This window comes from Anopheles nili, chromosome 3, assembly GCF_943737925.1.
Source record: "Anopheles nili chromosome 3, idAnoNiliSN_F5_01, whole genome shotgun sequence".
Classification (NCBI taxonomy): Eukaryota; Metazoa; Arthropoda; class Insecta; order Diptera; family Culicidae; genus Anopheles; species Anopheles nili.
This window is the reverse complement of record NC_071292.1, coordinates 4,237,297-4,257,616: the sequence shown is the minus strand read 5'-3', so window position 1 is coordinate 4,257,616 and position 20,320 is coordinate 4,237,297. Positions and strand designations below refer to the sequence as shown.

Genomic DNA, 20,320 nt, shown 5'->3' with positions numbered 1-20,320 from the left:
TCTGACAGCTTGCAGCAGATACAACAACAATCTATTGTAAACAAACAAACAAACTAATAAATATTTCTGCTGTGCAAGGTGAAATTAAATGAAATTATGAGTAAACGAGCTAGCCGTCGTGAGCCTTCCTCTTCGGAGGAGAGCAGTATCGATAGTGAGGAAGAGGCTCGGCGTCGAGATCTAAAAGAAAGAGACGAGTTTGCCCAGCGCTTGAAAAAGCGCGATGAAGACCGAACACGCAAGGTTGTGGAATCAACCACGGGGAAACGAGCGTACGAAGAAGCGGCCAAACGACTGAAACTCGAAACAGAGGACAGAGAAAAGTTGCTACCCAAGCTACGTATCCAATCCCGTCGCCAGTATTTGGAAAAACGAAAGGAAGACAAAGTAGCAGAACTAGAGGCGGACATCCTTGATGATGAGTATCTGTTCGGCGACGTGGAGATTACCGAACGTGAGCGACAGGATCGCGAATATAAGAAAAGTTTGCTGCAAATCGCCAAAGAACATGACAAAGCACGTGAGCTCGAGCGCGTCCAGCGCTACCATATGCCGAAGGATATTAAAAAAGGCGAAACGCAGGAGTACGTTGAGGTGGACGAGCGCGAAAAGATGCCCCACTCGGAGCAGAAAAAGTGGGAAGCGGAGCAGCTCGCATCAGCTGTGTACAAATTTGGCTCAAAAGATGCCAAACAGAAGGCATCACAGCAAGAAGAGTACGAATTGTTGCTCGATGAACAGATTGATTTCATCCAGGCCCTGCAGATGGGTGGGACGAAGGATAAAGACCGCAAACCTGAGATCACCGAAAAAGAGAGGAAGAAAATGACCATCGAAGAAACGCAGAAGTCGCTCCCTATCTACCCCTTCAAAGAGGACCTCATAGCTTCTATCCGAGACCATCAGATACTGATTATAGAGGGCGAAACGGGATCAGGAAAAACGACGCAAATTCCACAGTACCTTTACGAGGCGGGATTTACAAACGACGGTAAAAAAATTGGTTGTACACAGCCCAGACGAGTTGCTGCCATGTCGGTAGCTGCACGTGTTGCAGAAGAAATGGGAGTTAAATTAGGCAACGAAGTCGGGTACAGCATTCGGTTTGAAGATTGTACATCAGAACGAACAATGATCAAGTACATGACGGACGGAACGCTACATCGAGAATTCCTGTCCGAACCAGATCTAGGCTCATATAGCGTCATGATAATCGATGAAGCGCACGAACGTACGCTGCATACGGATATCCTTTTTGGACTAGTAAAGGATATAGCTCGGTTTCGACTAGACTTAAAGCTCCTTATTTCGAGCGCAACACTGGATGCGGAGAAATTTTCTGATTTCTTCGATAAAGCACCGATTTTTAGAATTCCTGGACGACGTTATCCGGTATGATGTCAGCTCAAGTTGCTTTATTTTGTTTTAAAACCATTTTGTCATTTTTTCTTCACTGCAAGCCATGCTTCAATGATAAATTTTTCCTCTTTACAGGTTGATATTTTTTACACAAAGGCTCCCGAAGCAGATTACATTGACGCTTGCGTTGTTTCTGTGCTGCAAATCCACGCTACTCAACCGTTGGGCGATATTTTGGTGTTTCTAACTGGTGAGTTGTATGCTTAGAAGCGGAACATTATTTCAAAACTCATGGTTAACTCTGTTTTGCTCCCAAACATAGGTCAGGAAGAGATTGAAGCTTGCCAGGAAATGCTACAAGATCGCGTGAAGCGATTAGGATCGAAATTAAAAGAATTGCTTATACTTCCCATCTATGCTAATCTACCGTCGGACATGCAGGCAAAGATATTCGAGCCAACCCCTCCAAACGCTCGGAAAGTAGTACTAGCGACTAATATTGCCGAAACGTCCCTAACGATTGACAACATAATCTATGTGATCGATCCGGGCTTTGCAAAACAAAATAACTTTAACTCCCGCACCGGAATGGAAACACTTCTCGTGGTTCCGATCTCAAAAGCTTCTGCAAATCAGCGAGCTGGCCGCGCTGGACGAGTTGCTCCTGGAAAATGTTTCCGACTGTACACGGCCTGGGCGTATAAGAACGAGCTTGAAGATAACACCGTGCCAGAGATCCAGCGTATCAATCTAGGAAATGCAGTGCTCATGTTAAAGGCACTCGGAATCAACGATTTGTTGCACTTTGATTTTCTCGATCCTCCACCACACGAAACGCTGGTTCTAGCGCTCGAGCAACTGTATGCGCTTGGCGCCCTGAACCATCACGGAGAACTAACCAAACTGGGCCGTCGTATGGCAGAATTCCCGGTAGATCCAATGATGGCCAAGATGTTGCTTGCCAGCGAGAAGTATAAATGCTCCGAAGAGGTTGTAACCATCGCTGCAATGCTATCAGTGAATGGAGCGATCTTTTACCGGCCAAAGGATAAGATCATCCATGCCGATACGGCGCGTAAAAACTTCAATCACATTCACGGTGATCATCTTAGTTTGATGCAGGTGTACAACCAATGGGCCGAATCCGACTATAGTACCCAATGGTGCTACGAGAATTTCATTCAATTTCGTTCTATGAAACGAGCACGTGATGTGCGAGAACAGCTGATGGGATTGATGCAGCGTGTAGAAATCGAAATGGTATCCGCTTTGCCTGAAACCACCAACATTAGAAAATCGATCACAGCTGGCTACTTCTACCACGTGGCACGCCTTTCAAAAGGTGGTAACTACAAGACGGTGAAGCACAATCAAACGGTCATGATCCACCCGAACTCGGCGCTTTTTGAAGAACTGCCCCGTTGGTTACTCTACCATGAGCTGGTGTTTACGACAAAGGAGTTCATGCGTTCGGTAATTGAAATCGACAGTAAATGGCTATTGGAAGTGGCGCCCCATTACTACAAACCGAAGGAACTGGAAGATTCAACGAACAAAAAAATGCCTAAAACTGTGGGGCGGGCGACTCTGACCGAAGCATGAATGAAAATAAATGTAAGATGATTGTACAATTACCAGAACAACGTATATATATGATGTGTTTTTATTATCGCTCTGATCACGGGTCGACCATAAGCCCTCCTATTTAACTCCCATTCTATTTCTCGTCCGGTAGAACGAGATATATAATACCATGCTATTGTTTATCTAAGAATGAGTAAACGAATAAGCCTGTATCCTTTGGGCGAAGTGGATGGGGTGGGAAGAGGAAGTGGCCTTTCAGAACACAGCGCCAGTTACTCTACTCCAAGTGGCAATGTTGTGCGAAAAATTACTGGTCATCAATTATGCTGGCATTACAATTTTTTAAATAATAGTAAACCTCGAATAAAATGTATATTTAAATAAGTCAACTATTTTCCATTAGCGAAGAGGCTAAAATATATCAAATTCACAACCATTATCAATGTAAGCGCATCTTGCCACTAGTTATCTTGTCTTACTTTGAATAAAATTAAATTTGAATTTAGTGCGAACATATTTAAATGGACCAAAAATATTTCAGCTGACGCTATTAACCTCTTTTCTGGGTTGATGTAAGCAGAACCCGCATACTACAGAGAGGAAGCAATCAACGTTCTATTCTTTCGGCACGACCGTGAAACTGTTTTCCGTCCGCCAGGATATCTCGCTTATCGTGCCGCTTTAATCCACTCAACGCCAACCATCCTCTTTACGCTGACAAGGATAATGATGCCGGCGATGATTCAACACGTCCATCAATCTTTTTCATTGCTATGCTTTCCATGATATCTTTTAGCCTTTAGCAACATTATTGTTGAACCCTTCGCTCGCCAGCCAGAGGTTCGAGAACGTGGTAGAGTCCACAGTATGCCGTAACCAAATATACTCATTCCTGAATCACATTCAACAAGTGGAGATTCGTAATCATTCGCACAGAACCCTCCCACGCTGCCCAGCTTCTTTCGAAAAGAAAAGACGATGAGTAAACACAATTTTCCTTCTTCCACTGAGAATGGGTTTCCGGTTATCTCTTGGCCAAAGTCAGCTTCTTTGGTCTCCGCACCTAGATCCTCCATAAAGATTGTGTGGCAGTCCAGCGGAAAAGTCGATTCTCTGATTCTCTGTTGCTGATTTCATTCCGTCACGTGTGATATTATTCTCCCTCTCATTCTTTAGTGTGTTTTTTTTTTTTCATTCACAAATCCTTTCCATTTTCTCTTGCTTGACTCTCCTGCGTCTCGCATACACTACACCACTTACTTTGATTCGTTTTCCTTTGTCCCTTGCCTATCCCCCCAAACGCTCACCCTGATGACCGCACTCAGACGCACTTCAAGCGTAAAACGCCACCGCGTTGCTGCCATTTGCAGAGATTTTCCTGCTTTTCTGTTCCCCTATGATGTTTCCTGGTGTTCGCTTCGAAATTCGTCCCGCCAGGACGACACACTGGGCGAGGGCGTTGACAATTGGCTAAATTAAGTACTGTGCGAACACCAAGCGGAGTTCTTTTTGCAACATAGCACGTTTCTTTCGCTACGTTTCTTCACAATTCGTCTCGACAGATCACGAATCTACGAGTTTATACAGCACAAGGACTAATTCCTTCCCGATCCATCCATCTAACCGATGGTGGAATGGTTTATATTACATAAAGCAGCCTCCAACTTGAACCTTTTAACCCACAAACAGGTAGGTCGACCTTGCGCAGCAGAAACTTTGATTGACAACCCAAGCTGCTTTAGCAAATGATCATTCCTCCATCAGGCACTAAACGTTAAAATATGCACAGTAGGCACTGAACTGAATTAAGTATTATCATTGACATCAAATCCGTTCAAAGTATACACATATATAAAACTATTCGGATTACTATTCCATTATCCCCATAATGAGGCATACATTCGTGTTTCGAGAAACTTCCGGTTTAAATGTTTAGCAGCATCCTGCTTCATACATGTGCAAACCAACAGCACCGTTGATTATGCGATTTTAGTAAACCCACCCCAACCTCTTTAAAGCCCGACCCAACCTCAGTGATATTTCTCATCACTAGCAGCTTAGCGTTGAGCAATGTCCTATCGAAAGCTGTTGCTGTCTATAGCGACGATAAAAATGAAGCGGAAAGGATAACGGCAACGCTGGAAATCATACTCTTATATGCTTGATTTTGATAAGAATTATGCTTCGCTGCCCCCGAGGGAACATAAATGCTCTGTAATGCATTAATGCTCCTCTGGGATGGCTTCATCGTTTCTTTCTTTCGTTATTATCTTCGAATTTTCGCTGTGTCTGGTGTGGATTCCGGAACAGAATGCCTTGTGGTTGGTTTATGATAGAATAATATTGGTACGTATGGCACGTTTCATGATATCGATTGTCGTTTTGTTTAACGTGCTATTAAGCATAATTTAACGCACAAACAAACTGTGTCTAGAAGCATAAAACCGCTAATGGAACAGGTTACTTTCAACTAACCTTTCTGTCTCACATTTAATCGCATTCACGATAACTTTGTTGAAAGCAGAACACCTTCAAATTATCGCCTATTAGCTTTTCCCTGCGAGCGCACTGTCATGTGAACATCACAGTAGTCTAGTCATAATATTCATTAAGTGCTACTTATTTGTAGAAACCTAGTTTCGGGAAGGTACTTTCTTCGTTCAAAACCCACCTATAGCATTCGTGAGTGAGCCATTAGTTTTAATGCAATTATACTTGATTTGAAATTGTAGTACGTTCAATTTAATTCGCATTTATTCACGTTTCTTACAGACTACACTAACGGATGCATGTTGGTATTTTGTGAATGATGTGGTGATGTTTCAGTCATATATTTTGCAAGCGATTTATTTTACGCGACTAATTACTGCTTCGAAACTTTTACATTCAGTAGTGTTACGAGGAGTGTAATTTCCGTAACCTATCAAAACTAGGAACCGGTAATCAGTATGGAGAAACCTGAAGCTGTTGCATAGAACAATTTAAAGCTTAGTATTGTTAATTCTTTCAGGAATACGCCACGGGAAGATTTGTCTCTGTCAAATTAATCGCCTCAATGAGCTCCCTATATTCATTAATTGTTTCGTTAGTGATTCATTTTTCAATTCAAAATTATGTGTTTGTTGGGATTTCCTCGAAGCCATCCAAACACATTTTGCATGATTTACAATCCGTTCTAATCGTGCTATCAAGCATCATATGGTTGTCGAAATTTAACTTCGGCCCTCTCCGCATTCGTCGACGACTTCCTTCCGTGGTCCTTTTTTTCGTAGACACTCTGTGGAATATATACGCTATCGAAAACGTGCGCTACTATATCTGGTGTCCAATCGCACATCACATATCGCATGTATTCATTTGGCTGAAGACTTCCAATATCTACCTGGTTGCGCAAAGCAAAGACGTTCCCGAAATCACACTTTTGCTCCTAACCATGTGTACGTTTTTCTTCAGCTTGATTGGAACAGGATATTGGGATCAGGGATTACGGTGGACTAGCCGAAAACTGCAAAATATTAGATCAAGTTTGTTCGAACACCCGCTCCCAATGGCAAAAATTGAAGCCATCGCCTTCGAAATGGCCCAGGAGCTCGTGCAAGCTCAACAAGAAGCAATAGCCCCTCGGCGTACTAGACGGAGATCTACGGCAAGGAATCGTTCGTGATCTAGACCTACTACACGCACTATGCGCACCAGATCTATGGCAGGAAGAAGATGAGAGTTTTCATATTGTCCTATGTTCCTTTGTCGTTGAGGTTGAAAAACATCGTTCGGATTTTTATTATTCAGATTGTGTATGTTTTGTTGTTTTCTTTTGTTCATTACATTGGACACATATTCGATGAGTTATTGCTACCCAATCGGTACAAATGCATTACTTTTGTTGGTCTTAAAATTCGTGTAGTCCTTGAATTGCGTGTAGTCCTTGAGCTCCGCAATGTAAAATCGTGAATATTGTGTCAAACCTCCGTTTTCCGATTGATGCCGCAATAACCTCGTCTACTGAGCAAACACAGTACAATCCCTGCAAATGGTGCCACTGAATCGCAAAGTACTAGCGTGCAAGCAACAGTGCGAAAGCTTTCAATCATACGCCGATATGAGCAAACCCCACCTCCATTCGACTACCTCGCACCAGAAGAGGATTTATATTTATGCTGCTGCAAAGAGCACTTGGGTCGGATTTTCCGGCCTCGACGCTTACATCCCACCTAATTTCCACTTCATTCATATGGATGTGGCGTTTCAGCTCGCATCACCGAAAGTACCTCGACCCAACCGATTTTCTCGGCGTTCTTTTACTGCACGCGCCGGAAAGGACGGCCGGGGGGTCTGCTCGTGGCACATATTATGCTGGCTCTCGTCCTCGGTCTAGAACTCGCCGCGAGTGCGCGAATTGCGTGTCCACAGGTTCTTAACACGGCGCTCGCAAGACATTTTCCGACTTTAATTTCCCGCCCGTTGGGTTGGTTTTGTGTGAGAAAAAAAAGCGAATTTTCTAACGGCGTCTGACACCGAAGCCGGCGCATCGATTAGCATACGCACGGTGCATTAACGTTGCGGGCCCTTTTTTCCCTCCTCACATTCGCACTCGGACGCACTGAGAGTGGGAGCGAGTGAGATGGCACGATAACGCGGTGGTGGTGGCGGTGGCGGTGGTGGTTTGCGCCTGTGTACGGTGGTCAGTTTAGGGGTGGTTCTTTAAAAGCTCGTCACGGCCACTTCAACCGGCTCATTCATACAGTTCGGTTCATTCGGTCGACAGCTTCCACGACGGGCGCTCCGAGCTCAGGCGAAACACGATATAACCTCCCGAGCATTCACATTCGAACGGAGCATTTGAAAGCCCACCCGAGCACCCAAAAGTGTGTGTCTGTGTCTGTGTGTGTGTGCGAGTCCTGAAGAGCGAAAATCCGTGCCCGTTATTCCCGCCGCTTTCCCGCCAGCGATCCTGCCGTTCTTATCCGGTTCCGGTACGTTGCGCGTTTGTGTGTGCCAGTGCATGTGTCTGCCTGTGTGTGCGAGTGTGCTGGAGAGTTGGCAGAGTGGAGTACGGTGAAACATGCGCCACCGTCTACCATTATCCTTCCATTAGTGCAACTTCGCCAGCGAAAAGTGATTCCTTTTCACGCTCCAATAAATCACCGTCCGTTTCCTTCCAGCAGCCGTGAGGCGTTGACTTTCATCCTTTCCGTTGGGCACGAGTTCTTAGTCGCAACGCGTACGGGCTAGTGTACGGGCGTGCTACAACAAGCGGTAAGTATCCCGGTAAGGAACAAGCCATCCACGGTGTCGGTTGGGTTGAGGATTTGCATCGAAAGTGCACGTTTTAGATAGTAACCGAGGAGAGCGCGAAGAACACGACGACCACGACGAGGCCAACCGGTTTAGTTTAACCGGACGACGAATCGAACCCACCAGCAGTCCTGTGGTTGAAATTCTTCCGCCAAACTGGTTCCTGCTTCCGATCGAATCCGCCTGTTTCACCTTCATTGTCGTGAGCGCAAAAGTGACTGGGATTTAAGGCCACGGGGCACCTGCGCGGGAAGTGATCTCGTTCTCGGTCGGCACCAGTTTTGCTCCATTTGTCTTCTACGTCGTCTTTTTCGCGTGGTGACCCCGTCGCACCGGAACTGGCGTGCAGAAGTCCGAGGACGTTGCGAAGGTCCTTCGAAACTGAAAGCGAATGCTACTTGTTGCGGGTTTTGTTTTCGTGGTTCTTCGTGAGGAGTTCAAGGTGCCTGTTGCTTTGAGACCGAGAACCGTCCAATGGAAGGAACGCTTACACCAATTTGGATTTTTGTTTTCATTTTAAATTACACATTCTACGTGTGACTTTCGTTCTTGCTTACCTTACTCCCCGAACAAGCATGAGCTTACAACTGTTATGTTACAGCATCGTTCGAGCCGTTATCAAAACGTAATCTCACCATGTCAGCGAGTTACATTCGCATTATTATCACCGCATAAACAATCACTCTTTCACGCGATGATACTGCTTCGTCGACAATCTTCCGCATCACACGCGGACGCCAGTTGAAACAATTCCCCAACGTGGTGTTGATAAGGAATCAATACGTCTATTACCGTATCAACTCGCAGCCAATTGGGTATTGATTGCCGATTTCTCGCTTGTGCGAAGGGAAATTTCAAACCGCTTCCTTTCAGTGAAAACTTTACGCTCGAACGGATCGCAACAGGAAGCTCGGTGGTATAACTTAATTATTGCAAAGTATCTTTCGTGCCATCATCGCCCGGTGGACTTTGGAGGCTCCACGCCAGCTAGGGATGGTCGACGATATCAAAAAGCAAACTCAATTATACTCGGACGATCTGGGAACCCGGCCTCAATTTTATCGCCTGTATCGAACAATTTAGGAGCGATTTTGTGCGACAGCAATGCCAATTCTCGTGTGCGGGTTTCGACGTCTATTGGTGTCCTTAGTTGTAGAGATTATTGCAGCATCCTCACAGAGAGTGAGAGTGAAAGAGCTCTCGTCGAGTAGTGGAGCCTTTTAAGTCGTGCCAAAGCCATCGGGTTTAGAGGACGCATTTCGGAAGCATTTTAATTCTGTTCATAGTTTAGTTTAGTTTGTTTTATCAAAAATATTGTGTCAAGATGCCTGTCCCTTGCGAGAAGCGAGTAAATATCAACCATAACCGTACTAATCGACACTTTTCTACCTTTTCTATTCCACGGGCTTACACTAACGAACGAATCACCTCGTTTTCACTAACAAGACAAAATGGATAACAAAACGTTTAACATTCCCACGGTCGTAAGTAGCTTTACTAACCCGGGAGAGGCTTTTTTTTTGAGTGGGAATTCGAAATTCGTGCTTTATTTTCCCTTGGCTCTAACGCTGGCTCGATGCTATCTTTTACAGACCGAAATGCAGGCACCAGAGTTCAAGGACTTCGCCAAGGAGATGGTCGACTACATCTCTGGCTATCTCGAAAACATCCGCGATAGGTAAGTGTCGGTCAAATATCGACCTCCGTTTTAGATTATCACGTTCAGATCACGTAATGTGTGTGCGTGCGTGTGTTGTGCGTAAAACGATCGGTGTGAAATTCCCCGCCATCAGTCCCATAACCGATTTATGGGGGATTTACCGCCATGCCGCCATGGCTCAAACCGGTTGCTGTGATTCACGGGGTGGACATTCCTGACCTATCGTACAGCTGCTTCGATCTAGCAGGCCGTTACATGGAATGTCTATGTTACACGATTGACGATTGAATCGTGCCAGACGATCGATTGATCGAAGTCGATCTCCATCGGTCTATCGGTTGCTTGGTGTGAAACTTTCGACCGAATCAAGCCCGTGCCAATCACGCCAAGTGCCTAGACGGGTAAATTATTAACAATCACAGCTCAAGGTTAGCGATGGAGTTCTTTCCACTGGGGTGGGCTTGTGCACGAAACTGAGCCTCACTCACGATGCTGGTGATGTTGTGTCATTTTTCAACTGACCGAAGCTGAAGTTGGAAAGGATATAACAAAAGGAATCCAACAGGCCGTAGTCATCGTTAAGAATTTTCTATCTCGAGAGGATGCGAAATATGTATCCGAAGCACCTGTGGTGTTAAAGAAAAATGGCTTTAAATTCGTCCTTCACCGACGGATTAACGGCGCGGATCAAATATTAGGCTCCCAAGGCCTTCGTGCGCTTTCTAGCGTGACCCGCGAGTCGGTGACACCTTCAACCGCAAGGCTAATCCAACAAGAATCAACCGAAGTGGGTTTATTCGAGGTTTTCATGTGCTTTCCGCTGAAGTGAATGGATTTTTGCAACAAGCAAGCAAAACAAACAGCAAGCTGGAAGCGAAGAATAAAAGAATTTTTGATGTCGAAGGCGAGTTTGTTCGATAAGTGAAATGGACGCTAGAACCTGTTCTGGCATGGCATGGCTTACATAACGTTGATTAACGATGGGTTTTTCAAGGACAACCGAAACCCCGTCGGAGAGACATGGCCAAGAAGTCTCTGACGTACGTTTTTTTGTGTGCGGCACTGAAATCCGACTCTCTGATCAGTTGTAGAACAGGAATTTCTATTTCCAAATCGTGAATAATTGGGCTCGTCGTGACGGTGTGAAATACGCACTACCTATGATGGTAGTTTTTTGTTGGTCGTTTAATGATTTTTTATATTCACCTATAAGATATCTGTATACCTTTACGTGAAGTTGGATACGATTTAATGACCATGAACCATGAGTAGAGCAAAAGGGGGATTTTGGTTTCGTTTAGTGAGAAACATGAACCCAACAGTGCTCCACATATTGGTCATGTCGAACAACTCACTCGTCCGTTTGGTGTATCGAATGTAGGATTAACATGATCATGAACTTGTTTCTTTTCATCCTAACCGTGCTACTTTATCCGGTCACTGTTTCCGTTTCTGAAAGGCAAAAATACACAAGTAGTCGACGTCTAAAGTTGTTCATATAGCAACAGGCAAGAGACCTGTTGAACGTGGGTACTACGAATGCATGATTAATGTCGGCTCAACGTGACGCCTGACATCACCGTGCAGCTGCGTCGCGGATCGAGGAAAAGGGTCTCATAACTAACCTCAGTCACGAAAGTCCAAATCTGAGCTCGTTTAAGTCAAGTTCAACCACCGGCCTGTCACTTTTTCGGTGCCACTAACATCGAAACGCCGGCGAGGGGCCTAAAACTGCAACGGATGAATGGTCCGAAGGCGAGCCCAAAATCAAGATGAAGGTCCGCGCGAAAATAAAAAGCCACCACGAAATCGTACGATCGTGCAATAGTTGCCACCCTACCCGTAGGGGTTGGTTGCGTAAGGCACGTGGAGGCAACAATTAAAGCCAACCACCGCCAGAGGAGCACGCTTTTTGGAAGGTGGGAAGTAGGCACAAGGTTCTCGGCGGGCTCGTCCAACCATGCCATTGCCAACTCGCGGTTGGCGTTTCGCTGGCGATTTCATTTCATGACGATTGGAAGTCAGTACCTCTGTGTCCGAGTGTGTGTTTAACTCCTACTCCACCACCTCAGAGCCACGTGGCCTCACACATTGCTCGTTCGCAGACATTCCCACTCCGCGGAGTACGTCGGACCTATGAACATGACCTGAATCTGGCATGCTAACTGATTTTAGATGCACATTCATGCCACACGCCGACAATAATGATCGTGATTCTGTTGTAGACGGCTGACCCTCAGCCGCGTTCTCAGACTCTCGCGCTAAATCCATCCGACTAAGGTCTTACACTTTCCCTTTTTGCGTTCTTTCCACAGACGTGTTCTACCGACCGTTCAGCCGGGATATCTGCGCCCACTGATTCCTGATGAGGCCCCGCAACAGCCAGAAAAATGGGAAGATGTGATGGCCGACGTTGAGCGAGTGATCATGCCCGGTGTCACGCACTGGCATAGCCCGAAGTTCCATGCGTACTTCCCAACGGCCAACTCCTATCCGGCGATCGTGGCCGATATGCTGAGTGGAGCCATCGCTTGTATCGGTTTCACTTGGGTGAGTATCAGGATCCTTCGTCCGGGTGGGTCTGTATTCCACTAAATCACCTTCTTGTTCGTTTTCAGATCGCTAGCCCTGCTTGTACTGAGCTCGAGGTGGTCATGTTGGACTGGTTGGGCAAGATGCTGGACCTGCCGCAGGAGTTCCTGGCTTGTTCGGGTGGACAGGGTGGTGGAGTCATTCAGGGCACGGCCAGTGAAGCCACCCTGGTTGCTCTGCTTGGTGCCAAGGCTAAGGCGATGAAGCGCGTCAAGGAGGAACATCCTGATTGGGACGATCATACGATCGTCTCCAAGCTGGTTGGATACACTTCTAGTAAGTATGAGGCAGGAAATGCCATTGGCGATTAGATCGAGTACATCATTGAATCTCTGGTTCTTTTTAGACCAATCTCACTCCTCAGTGGAGCGTGCGGGACTGCTCGGAGGAGTAAAACTGCGTGGTCTGAAGGCGGACGACAATCTGAAGCTGCGAGGAGAAACGCTGGATAAAGCCATCAAAGAAGATCTGGCAGCTGGACTGATCCCGTTCTACGTGGTGGCCACACTCGGCACAACCAACACCTGCGCCTTCGATCGTCTGGACGAAATCGGCCCAGTTGCTAACCAGCACAACGTTTGGGTGCACGTGGATGCAGCTTACGCTGGGTCGGCCTTCATCTGTCCGGAGTATCGCTACTTGATGAAGGGCATCGAGACGGCCGATTCGTTCAACTTCAACCCGCACAAGTGGATGCTGGTGAACTTCGACTGCAGTGCCATGTGGCTGAAGGAACCATACTGGATCGTGAATGCGTTCAACGTCGACCCACTCTACCTGAAGCACGATATGCAGGGCTCGGCTCCGGACTACCGTCACTGGCAGATTCCACTCGGTCGTCGATTCCGTGCCCTGAAGCTGTGGTTCGTCCTACGTCTGTATGGTGTGGACAACCTGCAGGCACACATCCGTCGTCATTGTGGCTTCGCAAAGCAGTTCGAAGCGCTGTGTCGTGCGGATGAGCGGTTCGAGATCTTCGGCGAAGTGCAAATGGGTCTCGCTTGCTTCAAGCTGAAGGGCTCGAATGAGCTTAACGAGGCACTGTTGAAGCGCATCAACGGTCGTGGAAACATCCATCTGGTGCCGTCCAAGGTGAACGACGTGTACTTCCTGCGAATGGCCGTTTGCTCGCGTTTTACCGAAGCCACCGACATCGATTACTCGTGGAAGGAAGTTTCGGCGGCCGCTGACGAGCTCCTGGCCGACCAGAAGAAGTAAGCAGGGCTACGTACCCGTGCTTGTGCATCGCTCGTACCACGTTTCCTGTTTTCTGTTAAGTTTATACCCGTACGAACGTTTAACTTATTTATCTATCGAACGAAACATGCATCCCTTTACTACGAGCATGCACTATGGGGCTAATGCCTACGCTCGGACACCACACTCTTCGCATCATAGGGACCAGGGACGGGACAGGTTATCGCAGTTGCGGGGGTCGTTCCCCGCAGCAAGGACTCATTCGTGTGGCAACGATACCGTGAAGAATAATGTTATCGCAAGCATCTAGATATCGTGCAATCGTGTATTGATGTTCGATGTTATAATGTATTCGTTGAGATAAAAATAAAAAGTAAGCAAAGCAATTCACGTGTTTTTTTAACATTCAAATCATCGTCGAACATATTGCACATGCAATAAATGCATTTACGGGTAATTTATTATTTGCAGCACAGCATTAAAGCCTTTTCAATATTCGAGCAAAGCCTTTCCGTTCATTCGAGCACCTTAGTCGAGCAGTTGTACTGGCTGAAACGGTTGAACCGGTTGGATTGTGCTAGATGTATTGCTTATTGCATACCCTTCAGGCGTTAGCAACAACTGAACCGGTTCGGTTAAAGTTATGAAGGAGCAGCTTTGCAAAAGATCGTTACGAACTGAAATTTATCCCTTTTTATATTGAAAACCAACTATTTCCAACAGAGTTACAGTTCCTCAAAAACATCTCGATCTGAACTCATTGATTGCTATTGCTATATGCTCATTTATTGCTATCTGAAGCTTAGAATTGGTATGGAAACTCATTGATATTAATAAAAAGTAAAAGCGAATGCCTAAGTAAAAAAACTCTGATTTAAAACGCTCCTGCACCAAAAAAAGAGTCAGTCTCACACAGAAATAGGTTTTTAAATGACTGCTAAACGTTTTTCCAACATTTATGAAGTGTACCTTCAGGCCTTGTTTGCCATACACGGATGAAGGACTTTTCCAATGGTATATTTCAAATTCGATGGCAAAAAATGTGCAACACAAAGAAAATGCACCCTGAGAACTTTTCGGTGCATATTTGGCTCGCCTTTTTCCATCAAGCTGCTTCGAAGCGCATTCAACTGGGAAAGTCACACAAAAAATCCCACCACTACCCAATATGTCCCGTGGCTGGAAAGAAACACGTTGGTTTGTCGTTTTGGCCACCACTATTGCACCCATCGGGCATCGAACTCCGCAGAATGCAGCCGTCGATGCAATTGCGAATGCACAAGCCAATTACATCAACGAGCCGGGCCTCATAAAAATCCCTGCGGGAGTTTTCCCGCGCCGAACGCACCACGTGTTTCGTATTTATGCAGCGGTCTGCGAATGCGATTGATTTGTCGGTGTGTTTGGTTTTCCTTTTCTCGGACTTCACAGTTTCCTCCGACCAATATGGTCCGACGAAAAGTGCACAAAAAACGAACCCAATTTTCCGAATTGGACCACGCGTCAATAATTCAAACCGCGGTGAAATGAACAAACGATTCACCGTTTAATTGTTTCGATCGTTCTGGATATGCATGTATGACTGCGTGTGTGTGTGTGTTTGGTCCATTTTTTCTTGCCTTTTCACAAATTGCAATATTCACACTTTCCACTCTTGGTAAGATGCGCTTTTAGTACGATGCGCGCGAAGCGATGCACATATTCGTGCTTGTGAAACTGATTATTGGCCGAATCCTGCGGGAAATGAATTCCATTTCATCCATTTTACCTTTAACGAAAAGACAACTGATAGAAATTTACCAGACAAACAGGTAAAAACTCGTCCAACTCAGCTCAACGGTTTGGTGGCTCTGTAGTTTTATGGTTCAATCTCAACGCCCAGTCTCGTGCCGAAATGTAAATTAGCAGAGCAAAGGCACCAGGTTTTTTTGATACTTCACTTTTTTACAACTTACCGTTGGCTTTCGCTTTTATTACAAGCTTATGGCACGAGGAGTCGATGCCAAGCACGTGGCCGCAACTCACCGGTCCGTGTTTTGTTCAAACACCAAACAACTCTATTTTGCCGGTCAACGAAGAGTTGCACTGTCTTCACAAATAAAAAAGAAAAAAAAATCGGTGAAACTGCAAACAACCCCGATCCGGTTGATTTACATTTTCCACCTTGTATTTTGTTTGTCCGGGCCCAAAACACGCACCCTTTTGCGGTCCCACAGGCCGGCACCTTTCGCGGTCAGCTGTCGCGGTATAGAATGTGATACAACTTCTGTCCCCGATTGCATCATGAATGGTGCGATGGTACGATTAAATCACTCCCGAAACCCGCTGGCATTCCGCGAGGTTAGATAAGAAACGGCCCCGGAGGCTCATCGAAACGGTACCGATTCGAGCATCTTTCCCATTCGGTCGGAATATTAATGTGTTTCCGTTCGATGAAAGGGAGATGATATCCTCCACCGGGTGGGCTCAACCTAACCCCAAAGTCGTCGATTGAGATAAATAGAAACCACACCAGAAGAAGGCTCCACAGAATGATCGCCTTTTCATCCCGAATAAGCGCCATGAACAGTTATGCCACGCGGCGTGACGCAGCCAATTTTCTGAGCCCATTTGTTGTCTTTCATCTTTCAAGTCCTTTCCCACTTCAAAGACACCGAGAGAAGGCGTCAAAGAAGGCGAGCGAGCATGAAGAGAGCGCTTTCGGCGGACCCAAGACGTCCCCAAGATTTTCGATTTTATTTGAGGTGCTTCCTTATGTTTTTTGGGCGGCCTCTTCGTGAGATAATTGGTACCCAAAGTTTCTGCGCTTCGCGACGATCCTGTCCATGCATTTCTATCCGCTATTTTGTCTCACCTCGGTGTACCATGGGCTCGATGTTGGACATAATTCGTCACAAGAATCCAATGGGATCGCCTTACTTGCAGTAGGCCATGAAATATCATCTCAAAGTGATTCGTTTATGAGGTGCGTGACATTTCCTTCTGAAAACGCGCGAAAGCTCCCCTAAAAGCTCACCGACCAAAATGCCTCCCTTAGAGGCCAGTGCCATTGTGCGGACTGCTCATCTTCACCCGTGTGGGTCTCGCCTCTCGCCCTCAGTAATGACGGGTGATGAGGATCAATCAATTAGCATACAAAACCACATAATGGCCGAAAACGGCCGACATTACACAAGGTGCGGGTCCCAACTGAGCGCTCGCTTTCAACCGAACTTCCATTCCCTCACTTGATCCGTCGAGGGTAGAAAGTTTTCCGGCAATTCTCGACGGCAACCCTCTCGAAGCGCCGTTAATGAGCGAGCCGATTTTTATGAGATGAGCAGTTTCTTTCCCTCGCGCTTCTGCCGGCGATTTATTCAAGCACATTTCATAACCTGTCGAAAAAAAAACAAAGCGATCACACGCACATCGATGCCGGAGGGGCGTGATGCCGAACACGAAAAGGGTAGACGACCGGTCAACCTGTCTGGGGCCTGGTGGAACGACAAACTTCGCGCGTCCTCTCGAGCGGCCTCTTCAGAATGCAAGCCGAAAGCGCACTGGTACGGGATGCATGGGGACTGGGTGGAGAGGAACCGGGTGGCGTCCGAAGGGTCAACTTTCTTCCCCGCACGTTCGCCGAGGTCTCTTCCGGTGCCACGAACTGGCGGGTCCGTCCACTTGACTCAGCGCCTCTGAGCGGTGGGGACGGCCTGTTGATGTTATCATTATTGTTGTTTGCTGATGCTGCTAGTGCTGCTACTGCTGCTGGAGGTGGTAGTGGCACTGGTGGAGGTAGAAAGGGGGTGTTGGACAACACTTTTCCCTCCAGTCCGCGGTGACCGGGCGCAAAGGAGTGAGATTTTGCATAAATAAAGCCGACCGCATCCAGGAGATCTTCAGTTTCCGGAAAGCCGCGATCCAGTGCAGACGAGAAAAGTTCGAACGAATTGTGTTTGAGTGAATTGTGTCCTGTGTGTAACATTGTGTGATGCAAAAGTGATCTCCCAGTGCCCAGTGTTCCCGAATCCCATGATCACGCGGTGTTCGCTTGTTTGCTTTCGTCTAGTGTAGAGTGCAAATCTTCACCGGGAGTTCTAGCGTGAAACGGCAGAGTGCTCGTCAAGCTCGATCGCCAGGATGGCAAACATGGACGTTAATGAGTTTCGCGAGTTTGGCCGAGCGGCCATTGACTTTGTGGCCGATTACCTGGAGAACATCCGAGACAGGTGTGTGACAGAGTTGTGATCAAACGCATCCTGATCGGAGAGCATGATCATGGCCGTGCGATGTGTCTAGTCGATCTCTGGAGAATCGAAGAAACTCTTGCCCAAAAGTGATCGTGTTACGAAGGGTATTGAAATTATCTTTTTTTGACGTGGGTTTCACCCAAACAGAGACGTCCTTCCGTCGGTGGAACCGGGCTATCTGCACGATATGCTTCCCGAAGAGCTTCAGAACGAGCCCGAAGACTGGAAAACGATCATGGAGGACTTCAAGCGGTGCATCCTTCCTGGGTTGACGCACTGGCAGTCACCGCACTTCCACGCGTTCTATCCTTCGCAGACATCCTACTCGTCGATCGTGGGCGAAACGTTGGCCGCAGGACTCGGCGTCGTCGGGTTTAGCTGGGTGAGTAGTCTCTGTTTCTTGATCCACAAGAATCGTGGAAGAGTCCTAACTCATTGGTTTCCTCCAGATATGTAGCCCCGTCTGCACGGAGCTGGAGGTGATCATGATGAACTGGCTCGGGCAGCTGTTGAATCTGCCACGATCGTTCCTGAACTGCAGCGAAGGTAACGGAGGTGGTATTATCCAAGGTTCAGCCAGTGAGTCCATCCTTGTGGCCGTTCTGGCTGCCCGAGAACAAGCCGTTCGTCGGTTGCGCGATCAACATCCGGATCTTACGGAATCGGAGATCCGTGGTCGGTTGGTGGCGTACACAAGCGATCAGAGCAACAGTGCGGTGGAGAAAGCGGGTATTCTGGGTGCGATTAAGATGCGACTATTGCCCGCTGACGAAACAGGTATCCTGCGTGGATCTACCTTCATTCAGGCAGTGGAAGAGGACGTCGCAAAGGGGCTGTTTCCGGTCGTATGTGTGGCCACTCTCGGTACAACGGGCACGTGCGCCTACGATAATCTGGCTGAGATTGGACCGTACTGTAACGAGCACGATATCTGGCTGCACATTGATGCGGCTTACGCTGGAGCTGCCTTGTGTCTGCCAGAGTACACGCACATCATGACCGGAGCCGAACGAGCCGATTCGCTCAACTTTAACCTGCACAAGTGGATGTTCGTCAACTTTGACTGCTGCGCGATGTGGTTCAAAGATGCCGGTTCGGTCACGAAGTCCTTCAGCGTCGACCGGATCTACCTGCAGCATCAGTTCCAGGGTCACAGTCGAGCTCCGGACTATCGTCACTGGCAGATCCAACTTGGACGTCGGTTCCGTTCGCTGAAGGTTTGGATCACCCTGCGTACGATGGGGGCTGAACGGATCCGGCAGTTGATCCGTTTCCACATCCAGCTGGCGAACCGCTTCGAGGAGTATGTGCGTACGGACGAACGCTTCGAAGTCCTGTGCTCCACACTGGCACTTGTGTGCTTCCGGTTGAAGGGCGAGGACGCTCACTCGAAACGCCTGCTCGAGAACATCACCCAGCGCAAGAAGGTGTTCATGATCCCGGCCACGTACCAGGGCAAGTTTATCATCCGCTTCATGATCTGTGGCATCGATCCGCAGATGCACGACATCGAGTACGCTTGGAATGAGGTTCGAACGCAGGCTGATCTGCTGCTCGGTTTTGATCATAACCGCAATGAGTTGAAGGACAGCGTAGAGCCTGTGGAGTCTCCGAAGCTGTTCGAGAAGGGCTCCGAAATAGGCAAGATCACGGAGAGCCTCAACGGGATCATGATTTCTGACGAAAAGGGACAGTAACGTTCTCAACCCAGAGGACCTCATTTGTAGGGTTAAGTGTCTTTTTCTTTGTACGTAGCATTCATGTTTCATAGAACCTCGTGTCGGGAGTAGTACGATTTGAAAACACACAAGTTGATGAAATACATACACCCAGCATTCCTTGCACAAGGTGAGCTTTTCTGGAACAGGCGCTCCCACGCAACACACTCCCCAATGCCATTTGTCCTGTTTGCTTATTTATGTGACACCCTTCGCTTCCTAATGAACAACAATCAACTAGAGGCACGGCGAAAGGATGTGCAGCGGTTACTAAAACCAGCACAACCCAAAAACTTGCTCCGAAAGAAATTGTCAAGTGGATCTACGACGCGCTGCTTTATCTGTTTCTTCTGCTATCACTCTCTATCTTTCCTTTCCCGAGACACAGTAATAAATAATAAAACCATCAGCGAGTCGAAAACTTGGCCCAGCTCATTCGGGAGATGAATCTTCTTCGCAACTTTTGCCCCTTGCCAACGGAACGGAAGTACGCACGGCGATAGTATTGGTGGCTAAATAGACTTCCATTTGTTTTCACCTCGCTCCTTCGCCTGGGTAAAGGGAAAATCAAACTTTACCACTCTGACAGCCGGCCGGGAAATGCGAAGCACCGAGAGGCGGAAGAAAAACTTCAAAATCACCGGTACATTTATCACCCGGGATCCGTTCCACCAGAGGGTGGCTGG

At 47.2% G+C, this 20,320-nt stretch overlaps 3 protein-coding genes across 3 annotated transcripts; all 3 read left to right on the top strand.

The window, feature by feature from the left end:
• Nucleotides 1-96: 96 nt before the first annotated feature.
• Nucleotides 97-2,961, top strand: LOC128727821 (pre-mRNA-splicing factor ATP-dependent RNA helicase DHX16). The gene is made up of 3 exons (XM_053821764.1): nt 97-1,392; nt 1,495-1,609; nt 1,682-2,961. The coding sequence occupies exons 1-3, from the start codon at nt 97-99 to the stop codon at nt 2,959-2,961; spliced, it is 2,691 nt and encodes an 896-aa protein (XP_053677739.1).
• Nucleotides 2,962-9,562: 6,601 nt separating this feature from the next.
• LOC128727790 (aromatic-L-amino-acid decarboxylase-like) lies at nt 9,563-14,065 on the top strand. Its single transcript, XM_053821733.1, has 5 exons — nt 9,563-9,586; nt 9,831-9,916; nt 12,214-12,448; nt 12,517-12,766; nt 12,837-14,065. The coding sequence occupies exons 1-5, from the start codon at nt 9,563-9,565 to the stop codon at nt 13,706-13,708; spliced, it is 1,467 nt and encodes a 488-aa protein (XP_053677708.1). The 3' UTR covers nt 13,709-14,065.
• A 3,741-nt stretch (nt 14,066-17,806) lies between these two features.
• Nucleotides 17,807-19,613, top strand: LOC128725221 (3,4-dihydroxyphenylacetaldehyde synthase). Its single transcript, XM_053818946.1, has 3 exons — nt 17,807-17,895; nt 18,064-18,298; nt 18,366-19,613. Exons 1-3 carry the CDS (start codon nt 17,807-17,809, stop codon nt 19,611-19,613), a joined length of 1,572 nt encoding a protein of 523 aa, XP_053674921.1.
• The last annotated feature ends 707 nt before the right edge of the window (nt 19,614-20,320 follow it).

Coding starts and splice junctions, on each gene's coding strand:
- LOC128727790 (XM_053821733.1), top strand. CDS start 9,563: ATGCCTGTCCCTTGCGAGAAGCGA. Junction 12,449..12,516: donor CTTGTATCGGTTTCACTTGG/GTGAGTATCAGG, acceptor GTTCGTTTTCAG/ATCGCTAGCCCTGCTTGTAC. Junction 12,767..12,836: donor GCTGGTTGGATACACTTCTA/GTAAGTATGAGG, acceptor GGTTCTTTTTAG/ACCAATCTCACTCCTCAGTG.
- LOC128727821 (XM_053821764.1), top strand. CDS start 97: ATGAGTAAACGAGCTAGCCGTCGTGAGCCTTCCTCTTCGGAGGAGAGC. Junction 1,393..1,494: donor TTCCTGGACGACGTTATCCG/GTATGATGTCAG, acceptor TCCTCTTTACAG/GTTGATATTTTTTACACAAA. Junction 1,610..1,681: donor TATTTTGGTGTTTCTAACTG/GTGAGTTGTATG, acceptor TCCCAAACATAG/GTCAGGAAGAGATTGAAGCT.
- LOC128725221 (XM_053818946.1), top strand. CDS start 17,807: ATGGCAAACATGGACGTTAATGAGTTTCGCGAGTTTGGCCGAGCGGCC. Junction 17,896..18,063: donor CTGGAGAACATCCGAGACAG/GTGTGTGACAGA, acceptor TCACCCAAACAG/AGACGTCCTTCCGTCGGTGG. Junction 18,299..18,365: donor GCGTCGTCGGGTTTAGCTGG/GTGAGTAGTCTC, acceptor GGTTTCCTCCAG/ATATGTAGCCCCGTCTGCAC.